Source organism: Scyliorhinus torazame, chromosome 18, assembly GCF_047496885.1.
Source record: "Scyliorhinus torazame isolate Kashiwa2021f chromosome 18, sScyTor2.1, whole genome shotgun sequence".
Classification (NCBI taxonomy): Eukaryota; Metazoa; Chordata; class Chondrichthyes; order Carcharhiniformes; family Scyliorhinidae; genus Scyliorhinus; species Scyliorhinus torazame.
In genome coordinates, this window is record NC_092724.1 from 15,827,928 (window position 1) to 15,849,108 (window position 21,181).

The window sequence follows — 21,181 nt, forward strand, 5'->3', positions numbered from 1 at the left end:
TTAGCAATGCTGGTTTGAATATTAGGCTGTGTTTCTCTGAGTGTGTCAGGTGGATTGGACGTTACTTGAGTTCCAAGATTTTAGATGCTCCAGATTTCAAATGCTCTTTTTTTTGTTTCAGACACAAATTCAATAAAGACCTGCAAAGCTCAATGAAGATGACATTGCAAAAATCCATCCTTCCTCTGAAAACGCGCAGTGTACCTAATCATTCACTTGTTCTGGGACTGGTGAGTATCGTGTTTGGTTACAAAAGTCAAATAAGCGGCAGCCTTTTGACTTGTCACCCTCCCACCCAGAAATGACTCAATGAGTGTTCTTTCTTTTGAGTTAAAGTCCCTGTGGGGGTAAAGTAACAATAAGCTGCATTAATTGTTACGGTCAATGTTGAGTTGGCTGAATGAAGAAGGTGGTTAAACTCCTGTGTTTAGATGAGAAGAGTTAATCTATTTTGTTGGGCATTTTGGTTCTGATTGAACTGGGCCAAGTGGCAGATGTAAACTAGGTGCCTGCCACCTTTTTATTGGTGAAAGCTGTACCTGTAAAGAAAGGCGAGTTGGGTGCAGAATGAGAGACTGCCTGCTCCCCATGCAATTGTCCTCTCCTCTCTTTCCCGACCTTCGCACAATCAAACCATCATCTAACAAAGAACAAAGAAAAGTACAGCACAGGAACAGGCCCTTCGGCCCTCCAAGCCCGTGTCGACCATGCTGCCCGACTAAACTACAATCTTCTACACTTCCTGGGTCCATATCCCTCTATTCCCATCCTATTCATGTATTTGTCAAGATGCCCCTTAAATGTCGCTATCGTCCCTGCTTCCACCACCTCCTCCGGTAGCGAGTTCCAGGCACCCACTACCCTCTGTGTAAAAAAACTTGCCTCGTACATCTACTCTAAACCTTGCCCCTCTCACCTTAAACCTCTACCCTGGGGAAAAGCCTCTGACTATCCACTCTGTCTATGCCCCTCATAATTTTGTAGACCCCTCGGGTCGCCCCTCAACCTCCGTCGTTCCAGTGAGAACAAACCGAGTTTATTCAACCACTCCTCATAGCTAATGCCCTCCATACCAGGCAACATTCTGGTAAATCTCTTCTGCACCCTCTCTAAAGCCTCCACATTCTTCTGGTAGTGTGGTGACCAGAATTGAACACTATACTCCAAGTGTGGCCTAACTAAGGTTCTATACAGCTGCAACATGACTTGCCAATTCTTATACTCAATGCCCCGGCCAATGAAGGCAAGCATGCCGTATGCCTTCTAAAGAATTACAAACTCCAATAATCTTTATTGTCACAAGTGGGCTTACATTAACACTGCAATGAAGTTACTGTGAAAGTCCCCTAGTCACCACATTCCGGCACCTGTTCGGCAACACTGAGGGAGAATTCAGAATGTCCAATTCACCTAACAGCACATATTTTTCGCGACTTATGGGAGGAAACCGGAGCACCCGGAGGAAACCCACACAGACACTGAGAACATGCAGACTCCGCACAGACAGTGACCCAAGCTGGGAATCAAACCTGGGACCCTGGAGCTGTGAAGCAACAGTGCTACCCACTGTGCTACCATGCTGTCCCACTCTAGGTGCAAGTGTTGAGAATCTGATGCTGGGCTGCAATGTACTTCTCTCAATATGTGGTTCCTGTGCCCATTATTACAAACACTTTGTATTTACATTTTGATGGAATTCAAACCACAGAACTTGCTACCACATCTGTCTACCATCCTCCAACCCCCACTCGAATCTAAACAGGACAGCTTCAAATGTACAAAGCTACAGAAGAGGGGAAGTGTTCATTTGGGGTAACAGTTTCCAGCCAACTGCGATCTTTTGTTGTTTGACTTTTCTCCAACTGCAGGACGAGACTCTTGTTCATTGCCAGCTGACTACCATGGAGAACGTGGAATTCGTATTCCCCGTCCAATTTCAGGATAAAAGTTATCAGGTTTGTCAATCTTAGTGCGTTTGTTTATAACGGGCTGTTTTGTCCAACAGATTTCTGTTCACACCATCCCTCTTCACTTCATATGAATGTTTCCTTCTATTTGTTTCTCTCTCATGTTTCCCAGGCTTCCCCTTCAATGCATCTCTGCTACTTGCTTTATCTCTGCTCTGGTAGTACATTCTCACCACTCTCTGGGTAAAGACATTTCTTAGGAATTTCTTACAGGATTTAATATTTATTTATTAACCTTACATTTAAAACCCACTATTTCTGACTATGACCATAGGGGGAAAGACTACCTGATCAAACTCCTTTTTAAATCTTGAAGACCTCTACTAAGTCACCAGTCCATCTTCTCTTCGTGTTCCAGCCTGTTCAATCTTTCCTTTCAATTCGATCCATCCAGAAATGAATCCTTCTGCTGTTTGTGGGTTTTTTAAAAACAACAAAATGCTGTATTAACCTGTGTTAGTACTTTGTGTATTAATGCTCCAAAATTTCTCTCTTCCTTTCTCCGGTTTGGACACTTGCATTCCAAGGAGTACGTGGGTCCCTTTATTATTATCATTATTACTATTATTATTATTATCTACATGTACCATCTCGCACTGGTCCACATTGAAGTTGATTTGCTAATTCCTGAGTTCTATGTTGGATTGGATTGGATTTGTTTATTGTCATGTATACCGAGGTACAACGAGAAGTATTTTTTTGCGAGCAGCTCAGCAGATCATTAAGTACATGAAGAGAAGATAAAATACATAATAGGGCAACACAAGGTACACAATGTAACTACAGAAACACCGGCATCGGGTGAAGTATACAGGGGTGTAGTGTTAATGAGGTCAGTCCATAAGAGGGTTGAGACTAAATTGTCAGTTTGCCGGCTGTGGGATTATACAATGTTCATTTGTCACTTTTTGTTTTAACTTTGCTGTATGTGCTTGCCTGTACAGTTGTTAAACCGTTTAGCCCATGACTAGAACTGACAGAATAACCAAACAATCAGTTGTGTTCCTGCGGAGATAATTGGTGATATCCGAATGTGTATTGCCTCTCCCTTCATCAAAATCACAACGGAATAGAGTCACCTTTCTTCTTCCTATCCCCTCATAGTGGTAAGGTTGACCTAGCTTGGTATATCTACACTGACTGTAAAACCACAGTCAACAATTCACTTTAACCTTCTGACTAGGATCATCAGGCACTTGGCGTACAATTGTGCATCATGAATAATGTATGGGATGTTATCTGACCTCTATGTAGACTCATTAAGACCTGATGTGTAAATTAATGTTGCAAATAGATTTGGGGGCAGGAGGGGGGTCACTGGCCGCTATTGTCTTTTGTTTCACTGAGACAGACTGTAACCCACTGGTTTGTGGAATTGGCAGCAATTCAGTCCCCTTGCAGAGCTGTAGTCAATGAGATTTATTTAATGCTGTCTTGTGTACCCTGATAATAGACTATTCAGTCCAATGTTGCTTTCAGTTGTGGAGTTCGTTGTCTATAAACTGCTCGGGATGTCTCCACATCCCACGCACTGTTGATTGTCTTTGGGGGGTACTAGAAGGCAGGGTCATTCACTATAGTTGGGAGCGTTTGTCCCCAGTAAAGAACAAAGGAAAATTACAGCACAGGAACAGGCCCTTCGGCCCTCCAAGCCTGTGCCGATCCAGATCCTCTATCTAAAAGGACCATTGCCAAAGATTTGTATTCTGAACAAAGAACAGCACAGGAACAGGCCCTTTGGCCCTCCAAGCCCGTGCCGACCATGCTGCCCGTCTAAACTAAAATCTTCTACACTTCCGGGGTCCATATCCCTCTATTCCCATCCTATTCATGCATTTGTCAAGATGCCCCTTAAATGTCACTATCGTCCCTACTTCCACCACCTCCTCCGGCAGCGGGTTCCAGGCACCCACTACCCTCTGTATATTAAAAAAAAACTTGCCTCGTACATCTCCTCTAAACCTTGTCCCTCGCACCTTACACCTATGCCCCCTAGTAATTGACCCCTCTACCCTGGGGAAAAGCCTCTGACTATCCACTCTGTCTAGGCCCCTCATAATTTTGTAGACCTCTATCAGGTCGCCCCTCAACCTCCGTCGTTCCAGTGAGAACAAACCAAGTTTATTCAACCTCTCCTCATATGAAATGTGACGGTGCTGAATTAAGTCATTCTGTGTCGTAGTCGAACGGCCAAAGTGCACAAACTGAGATTACTTCTGACGTGTTGACATGTGACAATGGCTTTTGGTGTTGGGGCATTAACATGAGAATCAGAGTAAAATTGTCTTAGATTCTGGGTTCCAGTCCCAAGTCCCGCTGTGTCTTAAAGAAGAAAGTGAGGTAGAGGGAATTCCAAAGCTTAGACTCTCTGCAACTGAAGGCAGCCATCAATGGTGGAATGATTCAAATCTGAGGTGCGCAGGATAAGAGCAGCATTGATATGAGGGTAGGATGGCTGGAGGTGGTTTGAGATGGGGCTGGGAGGACATGGCCATGGAGGAATACGAAAAGCAAGATGGGAATTTTAAAATCGTGGCATTGGTGTGGGATCCAATGCAGGACATCAAATGATTAGGAGTTGGGAAGGGGAAATTGGAAAGTGGAAGCCCAAGGCAAATATTTGAAGCATCTTTAAGAGTTTCTCCTCTCTCTTCCTGTTTTTCAGGTCTATGTGAGGTTCAGACCCTACTGCAAGGAGTTCCTTGAAAATTTGTCCCAGTTCTATGAGGTAAATACAGTGAACAGAATGATTTTTTCCCCCTCGCATTCTCCTCGTGATATAATGACTTTGATAGCTATAGTTGTGAGGTCGTACTGGGGTTCGTATTATGATAACATTTCTGTATTCCGAGGAATTTACTGAGCTTAACGACTCCGTTAACAGATGATACAGAGAGGGTGGCCACTTGGCCAATTGCGTGTGTGCAGGTTCTTTGAAGGAGCTATTCAGTTGGTCCCATGATCCCTGCTCCTTTCCCCCATTTCTCCTTTTATTTGGGTACAATTCAAACTTTTAAAAAATGAATTTGAGGGTTTTTTTTCCAATTGAGGGGCAATTTAGCGCGGCCAACCCAGCTATCCTGCACATCTTTGGGTTGTGGGGGTGAGACCCATGCAGATATGGGGAGAATGTGCAAACTCCACATGGACAGTGACTCGGGGCTGGGATCGAACTTGGGACTTTGGCACCGTGAGACAGCAGTGCTAACCACTGTGCTGCCTGGGTACAATTGTACTTTAACAAACCAAACCTATTGTAATTTAATTTTAGTGTTAGAATCCTGGTTCTCGTATTTTCCGTAAATGAACACGTGACATGTACACAGTTGCCAAGGTTAGTCGATCACTGGCTGCATGGTGACCCTTTTGCCATTGAGAAACTCCGAATCGGATGTAATATCTCCATGCACTCCTGGTTGCGCCAATCAATGGAAACCTCACGCTAACAGATGTGTTCAAACCACAAAATGCCCACATAGCCTTTTAGAAAGAGAATCTATCAAAACAACTATAACCCTCTTCTCTATTAATGCATTGAAGCAACTTTGAGACCAGCTTATTAAATCATTTCAAGGTTCTTGATCCTTCAGGGAAAATAAGATTTTTTTCTGACTAAAGCATTTCTCTTAGTGCTGTGACTCATCCAGAACTGGTCAAACGTTTGGACTATTGCACACTATTCCACTCAGCTTACTCGCCTTTCAAAATAAGAGTTTTAAAAATCACATTAGGCAGAGTTTTAAAAATCACATTAGGCAGATTTCTGTGAAGATTTTTATTCCTCTTGGTAATTGGGAAACAAGGGGCGCGATTCTCCACTCCCGCGCCGGTTGGGAGAATCGCCTGGGCCGCCAAAATTTCCGGGGACGCCGGTCCGACGCCCTCCCGCGATTCTCCCAAGCGGCGGGAACGGCCCGGTCGAGTTTCGTGTGCCGCAGGCCGGAGAATCGCCGGAGACACCCAAAATGGCGATTCTCCGGCACCCCCGCTATTCTGAGGCCCGGATGGGCCGAGCGGCCAGGCCAAAACGGCGGGTTCCCCCCCCCTGGCGCCGTCCACATCTGGTCGCTGCAGTCGTGGGTGGTGCGTGAACGCTGGGGGGGCGGCCTGTGGGGGGGGCGAGGGGGGATCCTGCACCGACCGGTCTTCACCTGGAATGTGGGGTGGCCCGCGATCGGTGCCCACCGATCGTCGGGCCGTCCTCTCTGAAGGAGGACCTCCTTCCTTCCGCCGCCCCGCAAGATCCGTCACCCATCTTCTTGCGGGGCGGATTTAGGCAGGACGACAACCACGCATGCGCGGATGACGTCCGTTTTGCGGTGCCGGCCGCGTCATCTATGCGGCGCCGCTTTTACGCGGGCGACAAGGCCTGGCACGGGTAGGTGGCACTGCCCCGATACTGGCCCATTGTCAGGGCCTGAATCGGTCGGGGCCGGGGCCGTTCCGCGCCGTCGTGAACCTCGACTGCGTTCACGACGGCGCGGCCACTTCGGCGTGGGGGTGGAGAATCGCACCCAATTTGTTCATTAATTACTTTTTTCTGAAAGGAGCTAGCATGGACAGCTGGCTGGTGTCCCCCAATCCCTAAACCGATTAATTATTAAATTTGGGCCTGTTGTGTGTCCAGCGCAGGTCGTCTCTTGGGCACTATCTTAAAGAAAGACTTATAGCACACTTTGCATCCTCAGAACTTTACAATCTATGAAGTACTTTGTAGTGTAGTTAGTGTTGTAATGCAGATAACATGGCAGCCAATTTGTGCATGGTAAGATCCCACAAACAGTGATGCAACATTATACACAGTTGGATGAGAAGGCTCAGGGGGCAGCACAGTGCTGCAGTGGTTAGCATTGCTGCCTCACAGCGCTGAGATTCCAGGTTTAGTCCTGGCTTTGGGTCACTGTCCGTGTGGAATTTGCACATTCTCCCCATGTCTGCGTGGGTTTCGCCCCCACAACCCAAAGATGAGCAGGGTAGATGGATTGGCCACGCTAAATTGCCCCTTTATCGGAAAAAATTATTTGGTTAACTCTAATTTTTTTTTTTAATGGTTAGGATCAAGCCAGATTTGAGTGTTAAAGTTTTATTAACTCAGTATCTTCATTGGAGAAGGGATTGGGATGAAGAAGAAAATTGTGTAAATTAAGTAATACCATGCCATCTGCTGTTGTGAAGAAGCCAGCAGCTCTTTTTTAACCACTTCGAACACTGGTGGGTCTCTTCTGGCCTGGGAGTCACATGCGGATCACATGCAGCCCACCTGGATTCGGAGTGCGGCCTCCAAGACATTTTGTTGACCGTTGCCCCACGCAGGGTTGCCACGTTCCGCTGATTTCTGTCTGTGTAGTATTTGTTTCCTGCCCGGTGTGACTGAAGTGATTCGCACGTAAAAGCAAGGGCGAGTGAGTGAGCGAGGTGAGTGCTGATTGCTCACAACATTGACTGTGAGAGCCGTGCGCTCCCTCTGCGTCCAATCAAGCAGAAATATATATTTTTTGGTTTTGCCATTTGATGACAGTCCTATTAATAAACGATTAAGCATTCTCTATAACTCGTTATGAAATATTCGGCGGGTATTAAATATATTTAATCTTATTTGTGGGGTCATGGAATAGTGAACAGGTCCGATTTCAAACCAAAACAGGAAGTGCTGGACAATCTCAGCAGGTCCGACCGCACCTGTGGAGAGAGAAGGGAGCTGACGTTTCGAGTCTGAATGACTTCGTCAAAGCTAGAGAGAACTGGAAAATGGGGTCAGATTTATACTCTAGTTGGGGGGTGGGGGGCAGTGGAGCTGGACAGGGGGGCAGCAATTTACAAAGGAGTCTTTACAAAGACAAAGGGAATGTAAATGGTGGTGAATAAGGCTAAGAAGGGTGCTGCTAGTGGCACATTAAGAGATCAGAATGTGTTGATGCCGATCAAGGGCAAGCAGTGTGTCTGAAAGCCTGATTTTAATCTTGTGGCCCACTGCGATGGAGGAGGGACACTCAAGCAGCCCGCTCACTATCCTTGGAATCTACACTGCGCGGTGCTGTCACATGTTTGGTTTACCTGTTGATTGTGAAAATGTAGATCATAGTTCAGCAAGTGCTGGCTGTGCATCAGAGTGGCCATTCTTCATAGGAAGTCTGACTATAGGAAGTCTGACTATTCATCCAAGAGTGGCATCACAGTTGAGCACTATCTTGTTGGCATCTGACATTTATTAACTTTTCTAGCATTGAATAGGGGCAGGGAGAACCCTAGGTCAACAGTTACGTTCTATTACTGCCCTATTCGAGATCTGCGAAGGTCGAGTTGGATGGGGGAGAAATTTGCACATGGCATCTTCCTGGTTTCCTCCTGGTTTGTTTGGCTCAGTACAACACGGGACATTGAAGGAGCCACAAACAAAAGCTTTAAGCTGGCACTCATCCACAGAGAATCGCAACCTTTTTATTTTCTTATTTTTTACATCTTCCCTGCGGTGATGACATTTCTCATTTGTCTCTGTCTTAATTGGGCAGGTCAATTGTCTGCTCCCTAAACTAAACCAGTGCCTCTTCCTCTATTAGATCATCCTGTTCACTACTGCTACAAAGGATTATGCTGACAAACTGCTGGACATACTGGACCCACATAGGCGGATGATTAGGCAAGTAGCTCTCACTTGTGCAGAAAACCTTGACGAATACTTGAGCTGAACCTTTAGCTTGTTGTGGAATAGTCCTGTTACAGATGTTGATGTGCTTGCATTCTTTTGAGTGGGGATATCAAAATCATAAACACCTTGAACATTCACTTTGTCCGCCACCAGTGGTAGTGAGAGTATGCCGTCTACAGGTTGCGCTGCAAAAACACGGCAAAATTCTTTGACAGCACCTTCCAGGCCCACGCCCACTCCCACCTAGAAGGGCAAAAGCAAGGTTCCCTCCACACCACACACCATCCTGTCTTGGAAATATATCAGCGGTTCCTTTACTGTCACTGTGTCAAAATCCTGGAACACCCTCCCTTACAGCACAGTGGGTGTACGTACACCACAGGGACTGCAGCGGCTCAAGAAGGTGGCTCACCAATGTCTGTGTACCAAGATCTGTATAAAAACAAAATCTCAAAACCTGTCACTCGGTTGTTATAGAACCAGCTGTGTTGCGTATGAATGGAAGAGGCTCAACGAATCAGTTTAGAATAACTCGCGTTTGGCCCATTTTTAATGGAGATCTCTGTAAAATGTCCCTTGTCAATTAAGCTATAATTGTTGCAGGCACCGACTCTATCGGAAGCACTGCATCTGTGTCCAGGGGAACTACATCAGGGAACTGATGGTCCTAGGTCGGGATTTGGCAAAAACGGTTGTTGTTGACAGCTCAGCTGAGACATTTGCTTGTCAGGTAAGCAAAGATGTTTCATTGTGTTCCATGGAAGTATTTCTTGTTTTGTTTTGAGTAGCCATAGCTCTGTTCTGAAGCACTGTGTTGTTGAGATGCATAAGATGGATCCACACAACCTCCTGGTTTTTTTAAATCTAAAATTTAGAGTACCCAATTGATTTTTCTCTAATTGAGGGGCAATTTATTGTGGCTAATCCACTTAGCCTGCACATCTTTGCGTGGTGGGGGCGAGACCCACGCAGACACGGGGAGAATGTGCAAACTCCACACGGACAGTGACCCAGAGCCGGGATCGAACCTGGGACCTCGGCGCTGTGAGGCAGCAATGCTAACCACTGCGCCACCGCTGAATATTCAACCATGACTCTATTAACCACCCTACCTTTAACCCTGGACAACTTCTGTGAAGTGCCATTGCGATGTGCTTTAAGTCCTATAAAATAGAGCAGCACAGAAGGAGGCCATTCATCCCATCAAACCTGTGCCAGTTCTTTCGTAGGGAAATTCTACCACCCAGCCACCTGTTCTTTCCCTATATTTCTTTTCGTCAAATATTTATCCAATTTCCTTTTCTACACCACCTGATTCAAGCGTGAATCCACCACCATATCTGGGAGGGAGTCCATTCCAAATCCTAACCACTTTTTGCATGAAGGATTCTTGCAAGGAGAACAGTTTCTGTCATTCCCTCCTCCCTGGAACCCTTCTAGTAAAGGTCTTGTGATCCCACCCGAAGCCTTCACATCCTTCCACTGGGCACCATAGTGAACCATTGTCATAGTGGGGTCAGGGGCAGATCTACTATGAAACTAATAAAGCTTAAGCTTCAGGGCCCCTAATCCTGGAGGGGCCCCAGAAGCAACTTTAGTCCACATTGCTTAAAAATTTGGGTCTACTGTATGAGAAGGGGTTTTTAAAAAATAATAATATTAATAATATAGTGTAATTCATTGCAAACTAATAGTTAAAATAAAAATTAGAAGGTTATTAAAGTATCATGTAGGCTCAAGTGAAAGAGGTTTGGCATTTAGAGGTCATGAGGAGAAGTGGGGCTCACCAAATAATGGAAACTTCATGGGGGCCATTGAACTTATTGCAGAGTTCGACCCATTTTTACATTAACATCACAAAATGTAAAAATGAAAAAGTAAATGCTACTTACCTATCCAAACCCGTGTATGAAGAATTGATAGAAATCAGGGGGAAACATGTGCAAGATGAAATTGTGAATCAAATCAGTAACCTAGACACCAAATACTACTCTATTATTGTTGACTCTACGCCTGACCTGACGCATGTTGACCAGCTGGTAATTGTGGTTCGATACAGCTATAATGGAAAACCCTGTGAGAGATTTTTAACATTTTTACTGATAGAAAACCATTCATCCACGACCTTGTTCAACAAAATACAAGTCCTGGGTGAACATAAGCTTTCACTTGAAAATATACATGGTCAGTCCTACGCTAATGCATCTAACATGAAGGGCTTGGAGAAAGGGCTGCAAGCACTCTTTAAAAACAGCAGACTATGTACCATGTGCAGCCCATTCACTTAACCTTGTTGGAGAAAAGGCAGTCCTTGTTGGAGAAAAGGCAGTGTCTACTATACCTGAAGTTGTTGACTATTTTGGCATTTTGCAGGAGCTGGATGTTTTCTTTTCTGGATCTCCACGAAGATGGGGGATTTTAAACACACAGGGCAATCTACATTTTTCTCTAAAGAGCTTAGGTGTAACTAGATGGTCTGCACACTATGAAGCAGTCCGGGCAATTAAAAATGGATATGGGTATTTTGCATACTCTCAAACATATTTTTGAAGACTCGGAAGAGAAGCCTGAATGTAAACGAGATGCAAAGAATTTATACCACAAGTTGGTAAAGCTGGAATATGCTATTTTAACAGTTGTTTGGGAAGAAGGGCTGGAGTGTTTCAACAAAACAAGTCAGAAACTCCAAACCCCTGGTTTTGTTGTATTTGAAGGTTATCTTCTGCTATCATCTTTACTTTTGTTTGTTAAAGAACTCGGAGAAAATTCAGGCAATAGGATTGCACACTATGAATCACAAGCAAAAGGTTTGTGTGAAGATATCACCAAGTTATTCTGATGCTTCCAAACGCATTGTTACAAGGAAATTTTCAGATGTAACAAGTGGTATTGCTTCTTTGAGAGGAGCTGACAAATTTAGGATAGAAGTTCTATATCAACTCTGAGTGCTTGATAACCCAGTTACGCAAGAGGATTGACCCATATGAGCAGATTGTGAAAAGGTTCAAGTTCCTCTCAGAATTGGTGAACAATTCTGAAATTGATGAGGACAGTATTAAACTTATAATATTGTATTACAAAGATGATATTGACCATAAATTCGTAAACGAGTGTTATCAGTTCAAGGTATATTTGCACCTTAGGAAATCCCAGTACACAGATGAAAACGTGCCATCTAAAATGCAATGCACAGAAGTTCTTCAGCTTATTTGTGAGCAACACCTAATTGAAGTGTTCCCCAATATTACTACTGCGCTTAAGCTGTACTTGACAATGCCTATCACGAGCTGTGAAGCAGAAAGGAATTTTTCAAAGCTATCCTTTATAAAGAACAAATTTCGGTCTACCATGACTGAAGAGCGCTTACATTCTTTATGCATATTGTCTCTAGAAAATGACATTGCAAGGAAGCTCTCATGTGACAAAACTGTACGTGAATATGTTGCAAGAAAATACAGAAAAAAAAGAGTATTTTGTAAAATGTGCTTCATGTAGTATGTATTCTCATAGGTGTCTAAAATAAAAGATTATATTGACTGTGGTCTTTTCTGTTTTATTTCATCATTCTATGATGCATCATGCATGTATATAACATTTCCCTAATTTTCATCCCCCCCACCCCCCCCCATAACTCAAACTATAATGCATAGGAAGTTTTTATTCACACCAGTGACTTTGACATGTGAGACAATCCAGTACAGCAATTTTAATCAAAATCTGAGATGTAGTGGTTACATTTTTTAAACGTTTGTGGTGATCTGTTGTGGAACAACCCCATTGAAGAAGATAACAGTGGTTACCCAGACCTCGTTGCTGGTTGCGAAGGGGGCCCCCATAAACAGTTCCAGCTTCAGGGCCCCAAAAAATGTAGGCCCGCTACTGAGTGGGGTTGTGCTGTCTTATGTGGGTTCAGCAAAACCTCTTGGCTTTTGTAAACTTCGCCTCTGTTTGTAAAGCCCGTTGAAAGCTCAGGTTGCAGTCTGATGTACTTTACAATTACAGCTTTATCAGACAATTGCACATATCGTGGTCATTCATCTTAAACAACCAGCTCCATTAACCTGGCCCTGTGCAATAGCCAGACAACAACATCCAACAGACTTGAACCTCACCAGCGCTTGTGCAGAGGCAGTGTCGCAGTGGGAATGTTGGATAGACTCCGTAGACCGGACCGCTTCTGTGGACCGAGAAATGAGTCAACGCTTCAGGTGCACGATCTGCCCTAGTTGTGCTGCAGGGTCACTTGGGTTTCTCTCTGCACAGATGCTACTAGATTCGCTGAGCATTTCCTACACCTATCTTAGGAAGAAACACTTCCCCTTAGAACTAGGGGTTACTGTTTAGAAATAAGGGCACAGTAAGAAGTCTTACAACATCAGGTTAAAGTCCAACAGGTTTGTTTCAAATCACTAGCTTTTGGAGCACTGCTCCTTCCTCGTGCACCTGCAGTGCTCCGAAAGCTAGTGATTCGAAACAAACCTGTTGGACTTTAACCTGGTGTTGTAAGACTTCTTACTGTGCCCTTATTTCTAAACAGTAACCCCTAGTTCTAAGGGGAAGTGTTTCCTCCTAAGATAAGTGTAGGAAATGCTCAGCGTATCTAGTAGCTGGTGTTGTAAGACTTCTTACTGTGCTCACCCCAGTCCAAAGCCAGCATCTCCACATCATAGAAATAAGGGGTCAACCATTTAAAACAGATGTGAGTCTGTTTTTCTCGAGGATTGTGAGACTTTGGAACACTCATTCGGAAAACTTTGCGGAAGCAGAACCTTTGAATATTTTTAAGGCACAGGTGGATAGACTCTTGGTAAGCAAGGGGGTGATAGGTTATCGGGGGTAGGTGGGATGCAGATTTGAGGTTATTATCAGATCAACCGTGATCTTATTAAATTACAGAGCAGGTTTGAGGTCCGAATGGCCTACTCCTGCTCCTTGTTCGTATGTTCACATTTCTATTGGGAGAAATTGTCAGTCCTCAACAATTACAGCCTTGTGAACCTTTTATTCCCCTTCAGCAAGAAACCCAGCAGCAGCTGCCCGAGATCCAGAACATTAAACGTGGAAAATGCGGAAAGAAAGTTAAGGTATGAAGAAAGCTCCTGCTGAATGGCCACTTGAGGGCAGTGGATGCTCATGAGCAAATCCATGTCCAAGCAATAAATTGATAATTAAAAAAAAAAACAAGTAATTAATAAAGATGACCATTAATAAGTGTCAAGCAGCAAGCTAACTAATATAGTGCGTTATGTTTCCGCACTGTGAACGTTGAAGACTCATTTTGCTTCTGAGAGGGACCATTTCCGTGTCCTGACATCTGCTTCAAGATACTAGTGGCTTGGAAACTATTCTACCTGAAATACCCACTGAACATTAAGCTTTGCAAAGTATGTAGCTCATCTTTCTGACCTCTCCTGTGGTTAATAGAGGAACTTGCTTCAGGTTTTTTTTTTTTGTTTGTTTCCCAATCTCAAGACATCCACTTTCCCCAGTACTTTGTTAATACTACTTACAGACCCATCAATTATCAGCATTTTACAGCCTTGTAATGTGTCATTATAACATAATGCAATATAAAACTTAAGAACTAAATTAGATCTTCGGAAATAACTTTTCAAAAATGAAGTGATTTCTTTTCCCTTCAATTTCTTCCCTTTCGAGCCTAATGAATCTGCAATTATTTTGGAAAATCATCTGATTATTCTCCAGAAAAACAGCATCCATGTAGATTGGAAGTGGAGGCCAATCAACTTTGTGGTCCCCTTCATCTGCATCAATGTAACATTGGGCCCCAAGGCAGTTCCAGCACTCTTCCTCTTTGTCTGAGCTGCGTGTAGACTCTGCAGCCAGCAGGAGGGGCTGCACCCACAACCCAAGGCTCAGGTCTCGGTGATCCGCACTGTCTGACCTCCCCCTCACTCTGACTCTGGCACAGTTTGACCCCTCTCAAAACCCTTCAATTGAGCCCATTGTCTTGGGCTATAACTATCCTTCCTGCTATCTGTCCAACCTTGTACTAGTGTCCTCTGATTCATTTGCCTTGACCAATAAAGTATTGTTCCAGCTCCACTTGAAATATCTTCTGCCCCTTCTGACTGTCTTGGAAAAAGATGTTCCGGGGTAAATTAACCACCATTCCCACTCGGATTCACTATCTAATCCTTGTATGAAGTTGTACGTGTTGGATGTTGAGTGACTAAATGGAACCAGCTCTGATGCCCTCCGCATTCCAAAAAAAAAAACACTTTTGACTAGGCTCCTGCTGAATGGCCACTTGAGGGCAGTGGATGCTCATGACACTGACCAGTAGGTGCAGCCACACTCCAAACATAGCGTGAGTGTATCCACACATCTGATTTCTCTGCGATATATCTGCTCTTTTTTTTTTAAACCAGCCCCTTTGCTACAAGTTTAATATTAATTGTGCCTTGAGGTCCTGATTCAAATCAAGCAGTCACTTCTCATCAGGAGAGCCCGTGCTGAATGCATCTAGGGAATCGGGTACATGTGACATGAACTAGGTTTGGGAGAGGACGGGAGACTAAACTCAAACGGACAGCAATCACATTGCATTAACTTATTGAGTTAGATCCGGATTTTCATTATCGTTATGTTTCCGCACTGTGAACAGTGAAGACTCATTTTGCTTCTGACTGATCTGAGGATTGCACACGAGCCCAAGAGTTGGCTGTCACTCGATATTCTCGCCTCTGTGGCTGAGGGAACGGTTTTAATCCCTGGGCCATAAGAATTTGTGCACTCTCCGCCTGCATTGCAAGTCCTGCCCATTAGCGGCTGGGTTAGATCTGTCCAATACTATTTTTCTATCGGATCCTTGTAGTGCACATTTGTGAGGAAAGGGGCGGGGGTGGAATTTAGTTTAACATAGAATTGAAACCATATTCGAGCACTGTCTGTGGTAAAGCATGGTGTTTTAGTGAGCGTCTGCCCACAATGGCCCACCTGAGAGAGTAACTCTGTGCAAGGGAATCTTAGGCATTGGTCCTGCTATCTGAAAACAATTGATCTGATTTTAATCGAGATGTGGCTTTGAATCCTCACAGTTCCGGCAGCCAATTAACCATTGAGAGTTTTGTGGCCAGTATGCCGTGGTGTCCTTTTGGAAACTTCCAGTTTCTCTCTTACAGATTGCCAATGGGATCCAAATCAAAAGCTGGCTCAAAGATCCAAAAGACCAGGAGCTGCGCAGGCTCATTCCATTCTTGCAGACCCTGGCCCATCTGGTGTGTGTTGGTGAGAATCCCAGGTTGATGTTTCTTTCTGGCTTCTTAAGCATCTCTGCTTTTAATTGCTCCATCATTGGTGGGTGGCCTTGCCTTTTAGCTGCTAAGGTTCCCTGGTTCTGGAATACCCTCCCATAACCTCTTCCCCTCTACACATCTCTTCCCCCTTTACAATGTTCCTCAAAACTTCCCTTCAACCAAAATTCTGGTCACCTGTCCTGCTTTCTCTTGTGACTGAGTGTCAATTTTTATTTAATGCTCCTGTGACGCAACTTTGGACACTTTTTCATTACCAAAGGTGCTGCAAAAATGTTGCTGCTGGTAGGTCTAGACTTAAATTGGGTGACCTAAAATTATCTTTTATTTTCTTCCCTTTTAATTGCCTAATATCCTAAGGAAGGAAATCTGCCATCCTTAGCTGGCCTAGCCTACATATGACTCCAGACCCACTGCAATGTGCTGACCTCTCCGGTGGCTTTGCAAGCTACTCGATTGTACCAAACTGATACAGAAAAATCAAAAACAGATGTTTCGCCTCCCATTAGCTGAGTCATGCTCCTCTCTGTCCTGTTTCGTTAATTTTGTTATATCCTTTTTATTCATAATTGACAAATACAAGATACCACATTTAATGGTCACTGCGGTGGTGTTGATGTTTTAAGATGGACTGCAGGGGTCCAGGAAGGTGGCTCACTATTACCTTCTCCCAAGGGCAATTCAGGATGGGCAACAAATGCTGGCCTTGCCTATGAAGCCCACATCTCATGAAATAGTACATTAAAAAAAATTGTTCCTTTCCTTCATGGGGGCAGCATGGTAGCACAGTGGTTAGTACTGTGGCTTCACAGCACCAGGGTCCCAGGTTCGATTCCCCGCTGGGTCACTGTCTGTGCGGAGTCTGCTCCGCACATTCTCCCGTATCTACGTGGGTTTCCTCCCGGGTGCTCCGGTTTCCTCCCACAGTTCAAAGACGTGCAGGTTAGGCGGATTGGACATGCTAAATTGCCTTTAGTGACCAAAAAATGTTAGGAAGGGTTGTTGGTTACAGGGATAGGGTGGAGGTGATGGCTTATAAGTGGATCGGTGCAGACTCGATGGGCCAAATGGCCTCCTTCTGCACTGTATGTTCTATGTTCATTGTTACAGAGCAGGCAGATTGGAATTTATCAATGACTGCCCTTACAGATAGAGTGATGGTCATTTATGAAGTGATTAGCTCCCTCATGCTAATCAATTTACCTATCTTTAATACAAGTTCCTTTCCTCTGCTGATGTATTCTTTTGCATGGTACAGATTGAAACTGGAGAGTAAATTATCTGAGCTATTTCCCATGGCAGACTGGCAACTGGAATGATGTTGGAAGAATCTTGGCAATGCATAACTAGCTTTCTCACTCACTCAGCGAGTAGCTTGGGAGGCATAGATAGGTTTGGTAGGTTTTGAACAAATTTGAGTTGGGAGCGACTGACAAAAGCCCACTTACTGTTCCTAACACCTACAGGGAGTAACTGGTTCAAGAAGATATTGTGTGGGGAAAGGAGATGCCCATTCTTGTTCCTATAGTTTGTTTGTGACAAGCAACAGTTTAATTTTGTTGCTTTGTCTAACACCATTTGATAAATCCACTTCCTCCCTGGGTTGTGAGGATTCTCCTATGAAGTGAGATTGATCCTCTCCTGTCAGGAGAGGTGATCTTGTTGAAATCGTTAGCTGCTGTTCCTCCTGATTGGAGGTGTAGAGCTTGTTGGCTATAGAGCTTGTCGTCTATTCGAGAAAGAGGAGAGAAAATTTCTTCCACTCGAGGGATGTGAACCTTTGAAATTGTTTAGTTCGGAGGGTTGTGGGTGTTTATTCAGCATTTTCAAGACTACGATCGATAATTCTTCGGGGCTAAGGAAATCAAGGATGCGTGAATGAGACAGAAAATTGATGAGATCGACTATGGATGGCAGAGCAGCCGAGGTTAGGGATATGTTACTGCAGCTCCTATTTTTGTTGTGCATCCTCCACCCTATCCTGTACCTCCCATCATTCTAGGCATCAATGCCTGTTTTTTGCTTCAGCCTCAGAATGAAAATCAGTTGATGGAGGCGATGATGTATTTTACCCATCTTGTTGACTTTCCATATAATATCTACACTTGTGTCTTTTATTTTGTGGTTGTGCAAGATATAAATTATTCTGTTTGTAGGATGATGTGCGACCTACGATTTGGAGAAGCAATAGCTTGGACAGCATGTGAACGGAGGTCTAAAGGTGTGTGCACCAAGGAACCAGGATTGAAGAGGAAGTGGTTTTCAATGAGCTCCTGCTCTCCCTGGCCCCACCCCAGCTTATGAATGCAGTTGATTATTTGTTTTACGGCCCAAATATGTTACCGCTGTATACATGCAACTAAATTATTCTGTTCCATTAGCTCAGTCACGATCACCTTTGTCATGTCTTATTAATTTGTCAAATCATTTTTCATATTTTATAAATAAAAGGTACCACATTAACGGCCATTGCAATAGTGATGATGATTTAGTGGATTTTTAAACATTGGATTTTAAACTGATAATGGGTTAGTTAATGGAATATTTGAATAACTGAGCTCTCTCCACTTCACACTCTCACTCTCACAGCTGATTGCAACCAAACCTCCAATTGCTGTCGTACATTAGGGGAATTGGAATGCATGGGTTAAGTTCCAGTCTCGAGAGAGGAGAAGCCAGAACTACAAAGAGCCAATTCTGTGTCAAACAAGTGTTATTGCGTTTAAACAGAACCTTCTGAAGAGATTCCAGCTGCACAGGTTCTATCCAGTGTTTGTGACGGATGTCTGTTGGGTATGGATATAGAGGTGAGGTGATGTAGATGGATTTGAAACACAGGTAAGATCTATCTGAATGGTGCTCCAAGTGGGATGAGGGGCCTACTCCTGTTACTTTGGAACCATTTGAGTGAGCATTGACGAGTATTCCGAGTAATTCCCCTACACACCAACATGCAGTACAGGTGGTAGAAACACAATTGTCACGAGAGACTTTAATGTGTAACACACCAAAACAATCCTTTCCGTTATGATGCTCAACTCTGGACTGGGGACTTCTAGTGCGGGGCAAGACGGGTGGTGGCCCGGACCAAAGCGGGGACTGAGCCAGTGGCAAAGACCAACCCCCCTGCCCCCCAGGCCTGGCGGCGACTTCGAGGCAGGCGGAGGAACAAAGGGGGACTCACGACCTGACCAGAAGCCTGACTCTCTCTGCCTCTCTCTCTCTCTCTCTCTCTCTCTCTCTCTCTCTCGACCCTCCTGACGCGGGGTGTGGGTGAGTTTTAAAAAAAAGAGAACTTTTTGAAGCGAGAGAATTTAGAAAAAAAAAAGTGTTAGAAGGGAGGAGGAAATGCCAGAAAGGAGCCAAAGCAGAGGGAGAAAGAGCACCAGAAGGGGCCATGGGTGAGCCCACTCAGACGAGCTAACTGGCGCATGAAGCGGCAGAACAAAAGGTTCGCCGCAACAAAAAGAACTGGACAGACGGGAGCATTTTCTCTTGGGCCAGGAGGAACTGGAAGGCAATCTTTGCCGAGGCGCTGAGGGAACATCAGCAGGAAAACGAGGCAGAGGCTACATCAATGGAGGCCCTGGCGGAGGTGCAGCTCTCCCTGGGCAGAGCAAAAGGAGAAACTGGAAGCTCAAGAGGTGACCATTAAGGAGCTGGAAAAAGCCACAACTGACGAGAATGACCGGATCACGGCACTGGAGAAGGAGGTGGTGAGACTGGTCACAACACAGGGGTGATGGTGCAGACGCACACTGATGGACGCACAGTGGGACCAATCAACATACACAACACTGCAGCCAATCACCAGTGTGAGCTCAAGCACTATAAAGACAGGGGACATCAGAGTTCCCGTGGATTCGTGTAGCAACTAGCTAGGAGCACAGAGCTCACGGCCTGCAACACAGACATTCACCATGTGCTGAGTGCATCAACTGGTTAGGACAAGGCAAAGGTCTTTAGTTAAAGCTGGTATCGTATTTACCCACAGTTCAAGTATGTCTAAATAGTTAACTCCCATCCCCACCCAAAAAACACTCCAGCAGCCCGGTGGTGATAGCCACCCTCCAGTCCTGGAACCAACTACGGCAGCAATTTGGCCTGACCAAAATATTGGACAAAGCTCCCATTTGCAACAACCATAGGTTCACACCAGCGCTGACTGACGCTACCTTTAAAAACTGGGGACAAGTCGGAGGGACACTGACAGTCAGGGACCTATATACGGACAGCAGGATCGCAACACTAGACGAACTGACAAAGAATTACAGCTAGCCAGGGGGAACAAGCTAAGGTACCTGCAACTCAAAAACTTCCTACGAAAGGAGACAAGGACGTATCCACAACCGTCACGACAAACATTACTGGAAGAGTTACTGGACGCAAGCAACCTAGAGAAAGGGAACTGTGGCGACATGTATGACCAACTGGCAGAAAGGGCCGACACTGTACTGGCGCAACAAGAATGAAATGGGAGGAAGACCTGGGGATTGAGATAGGGTGGGGACTCTGGAGCGAAGCACTGCATAGGGTCAACTCCACCTCCACGTGCGCAAGGCTCAGCCTGACGCAGCTAAAAGTGGTACATAGAGCCCACTTGACAAGAACCCGTATCAGTAGGTTCTTCCCGGAGGTGGAGGATAGATGTGAACGGTGTCAAGGAAGCCCGGCCAACCACACCCACGTGTTCTGGCCTTGCCCCAGACTTGCGGAGTACTGGACAGCCTGCTTCGAGGCAATGTCCAAAGTGGTGGGGATGAGGGTGGAGCCATGCCTGAATGTGGCGGTCTTTGGGGTTTCAGACCAGCCAGATCTATTCCTGGGGAGGAGGGCGGACACCCTTGCCTTTGCCTCCCTGATCGCCCGCTGTAGAATCCTGTTCGGCTGGCGGTCAGCAGCACCACCCAAAGCTGCAGACTGGCTGTCCGACCTCTCAGAATCTCTCCAAATGGAGAAATCAAATTCACCATCCGAGGGTCAGACGACGGCTTCCACAGAACGTGGGAGCCATTCACCCAATTGTTCCGGGACCTGTTTGTGGCCAACAAACAAGCGGAAGAATAGCCAGGTAGCCAAGAATCAGGGGAAAGTCGCCAAAGCATAAGAAGAAGAGATAGAACGGAAGAGGGGGGTGGGGGGGGGGGGCGGGGGAAACAGCTAAGCCTAAGAGAAAAGAAAGGCGAACCACCGGGGGAGGGGGAAGGGGGCAGGAGGGGGGGGGGAGAAGAGGGAGGAGACCGGGAACAATAGAAAGGTGGGGGGGGAGGCAAGGGAATGATAACCAGAAG

The 21,181-nt window shown here is 45.2% G+C and overlaps 1 protein-coding gene across 1 annotated transcript in view; it reads left to right on the forward strand.

The window, feature by feature from the left end:
* Positions 1–18,335, forward strand: part of LOC140395763 (CTD small phosphatase-like protein 2) — a 32,988-nt gene extending 14,653 nt beyond the window's left edge. Inside the window, exons 6-13 of the mRNA XM_072483919.1 lie at positions 122–230; positions 1,869–1,955; positions 4,633–4,695; positions 8,525–8,604; positions 9,217–9,343; positions 13,629–13,697; positions 15,759–15,854; positions 18,047–18,335. Of these exons, the coding sequence (XP_072340020.1) occupies positions 122–230; positions 1,869–1,955; positions 4,633–4,695; positions 8,525–8,604; positions 9,217–9,343; positions 13,629–13,697; positions 15,759–15,854; positions 18,047–18,097 (682 nt within the window). The 3' untranslated portion in view covers positions 18,098–18,335. The remainder of the gene's footprint in view (positions 1–121; positions 231–1,868; positions 1,956–4,632; positions 4,696–8,524; positions 8,605–9,216; positions 9,344–13,628; positions 13,698–15,758; positions 15,855–18,046) is intronic.
* The last annotated feature ends 2,846 nt before the right edge of the window (positions 18,336–21,181 follow it).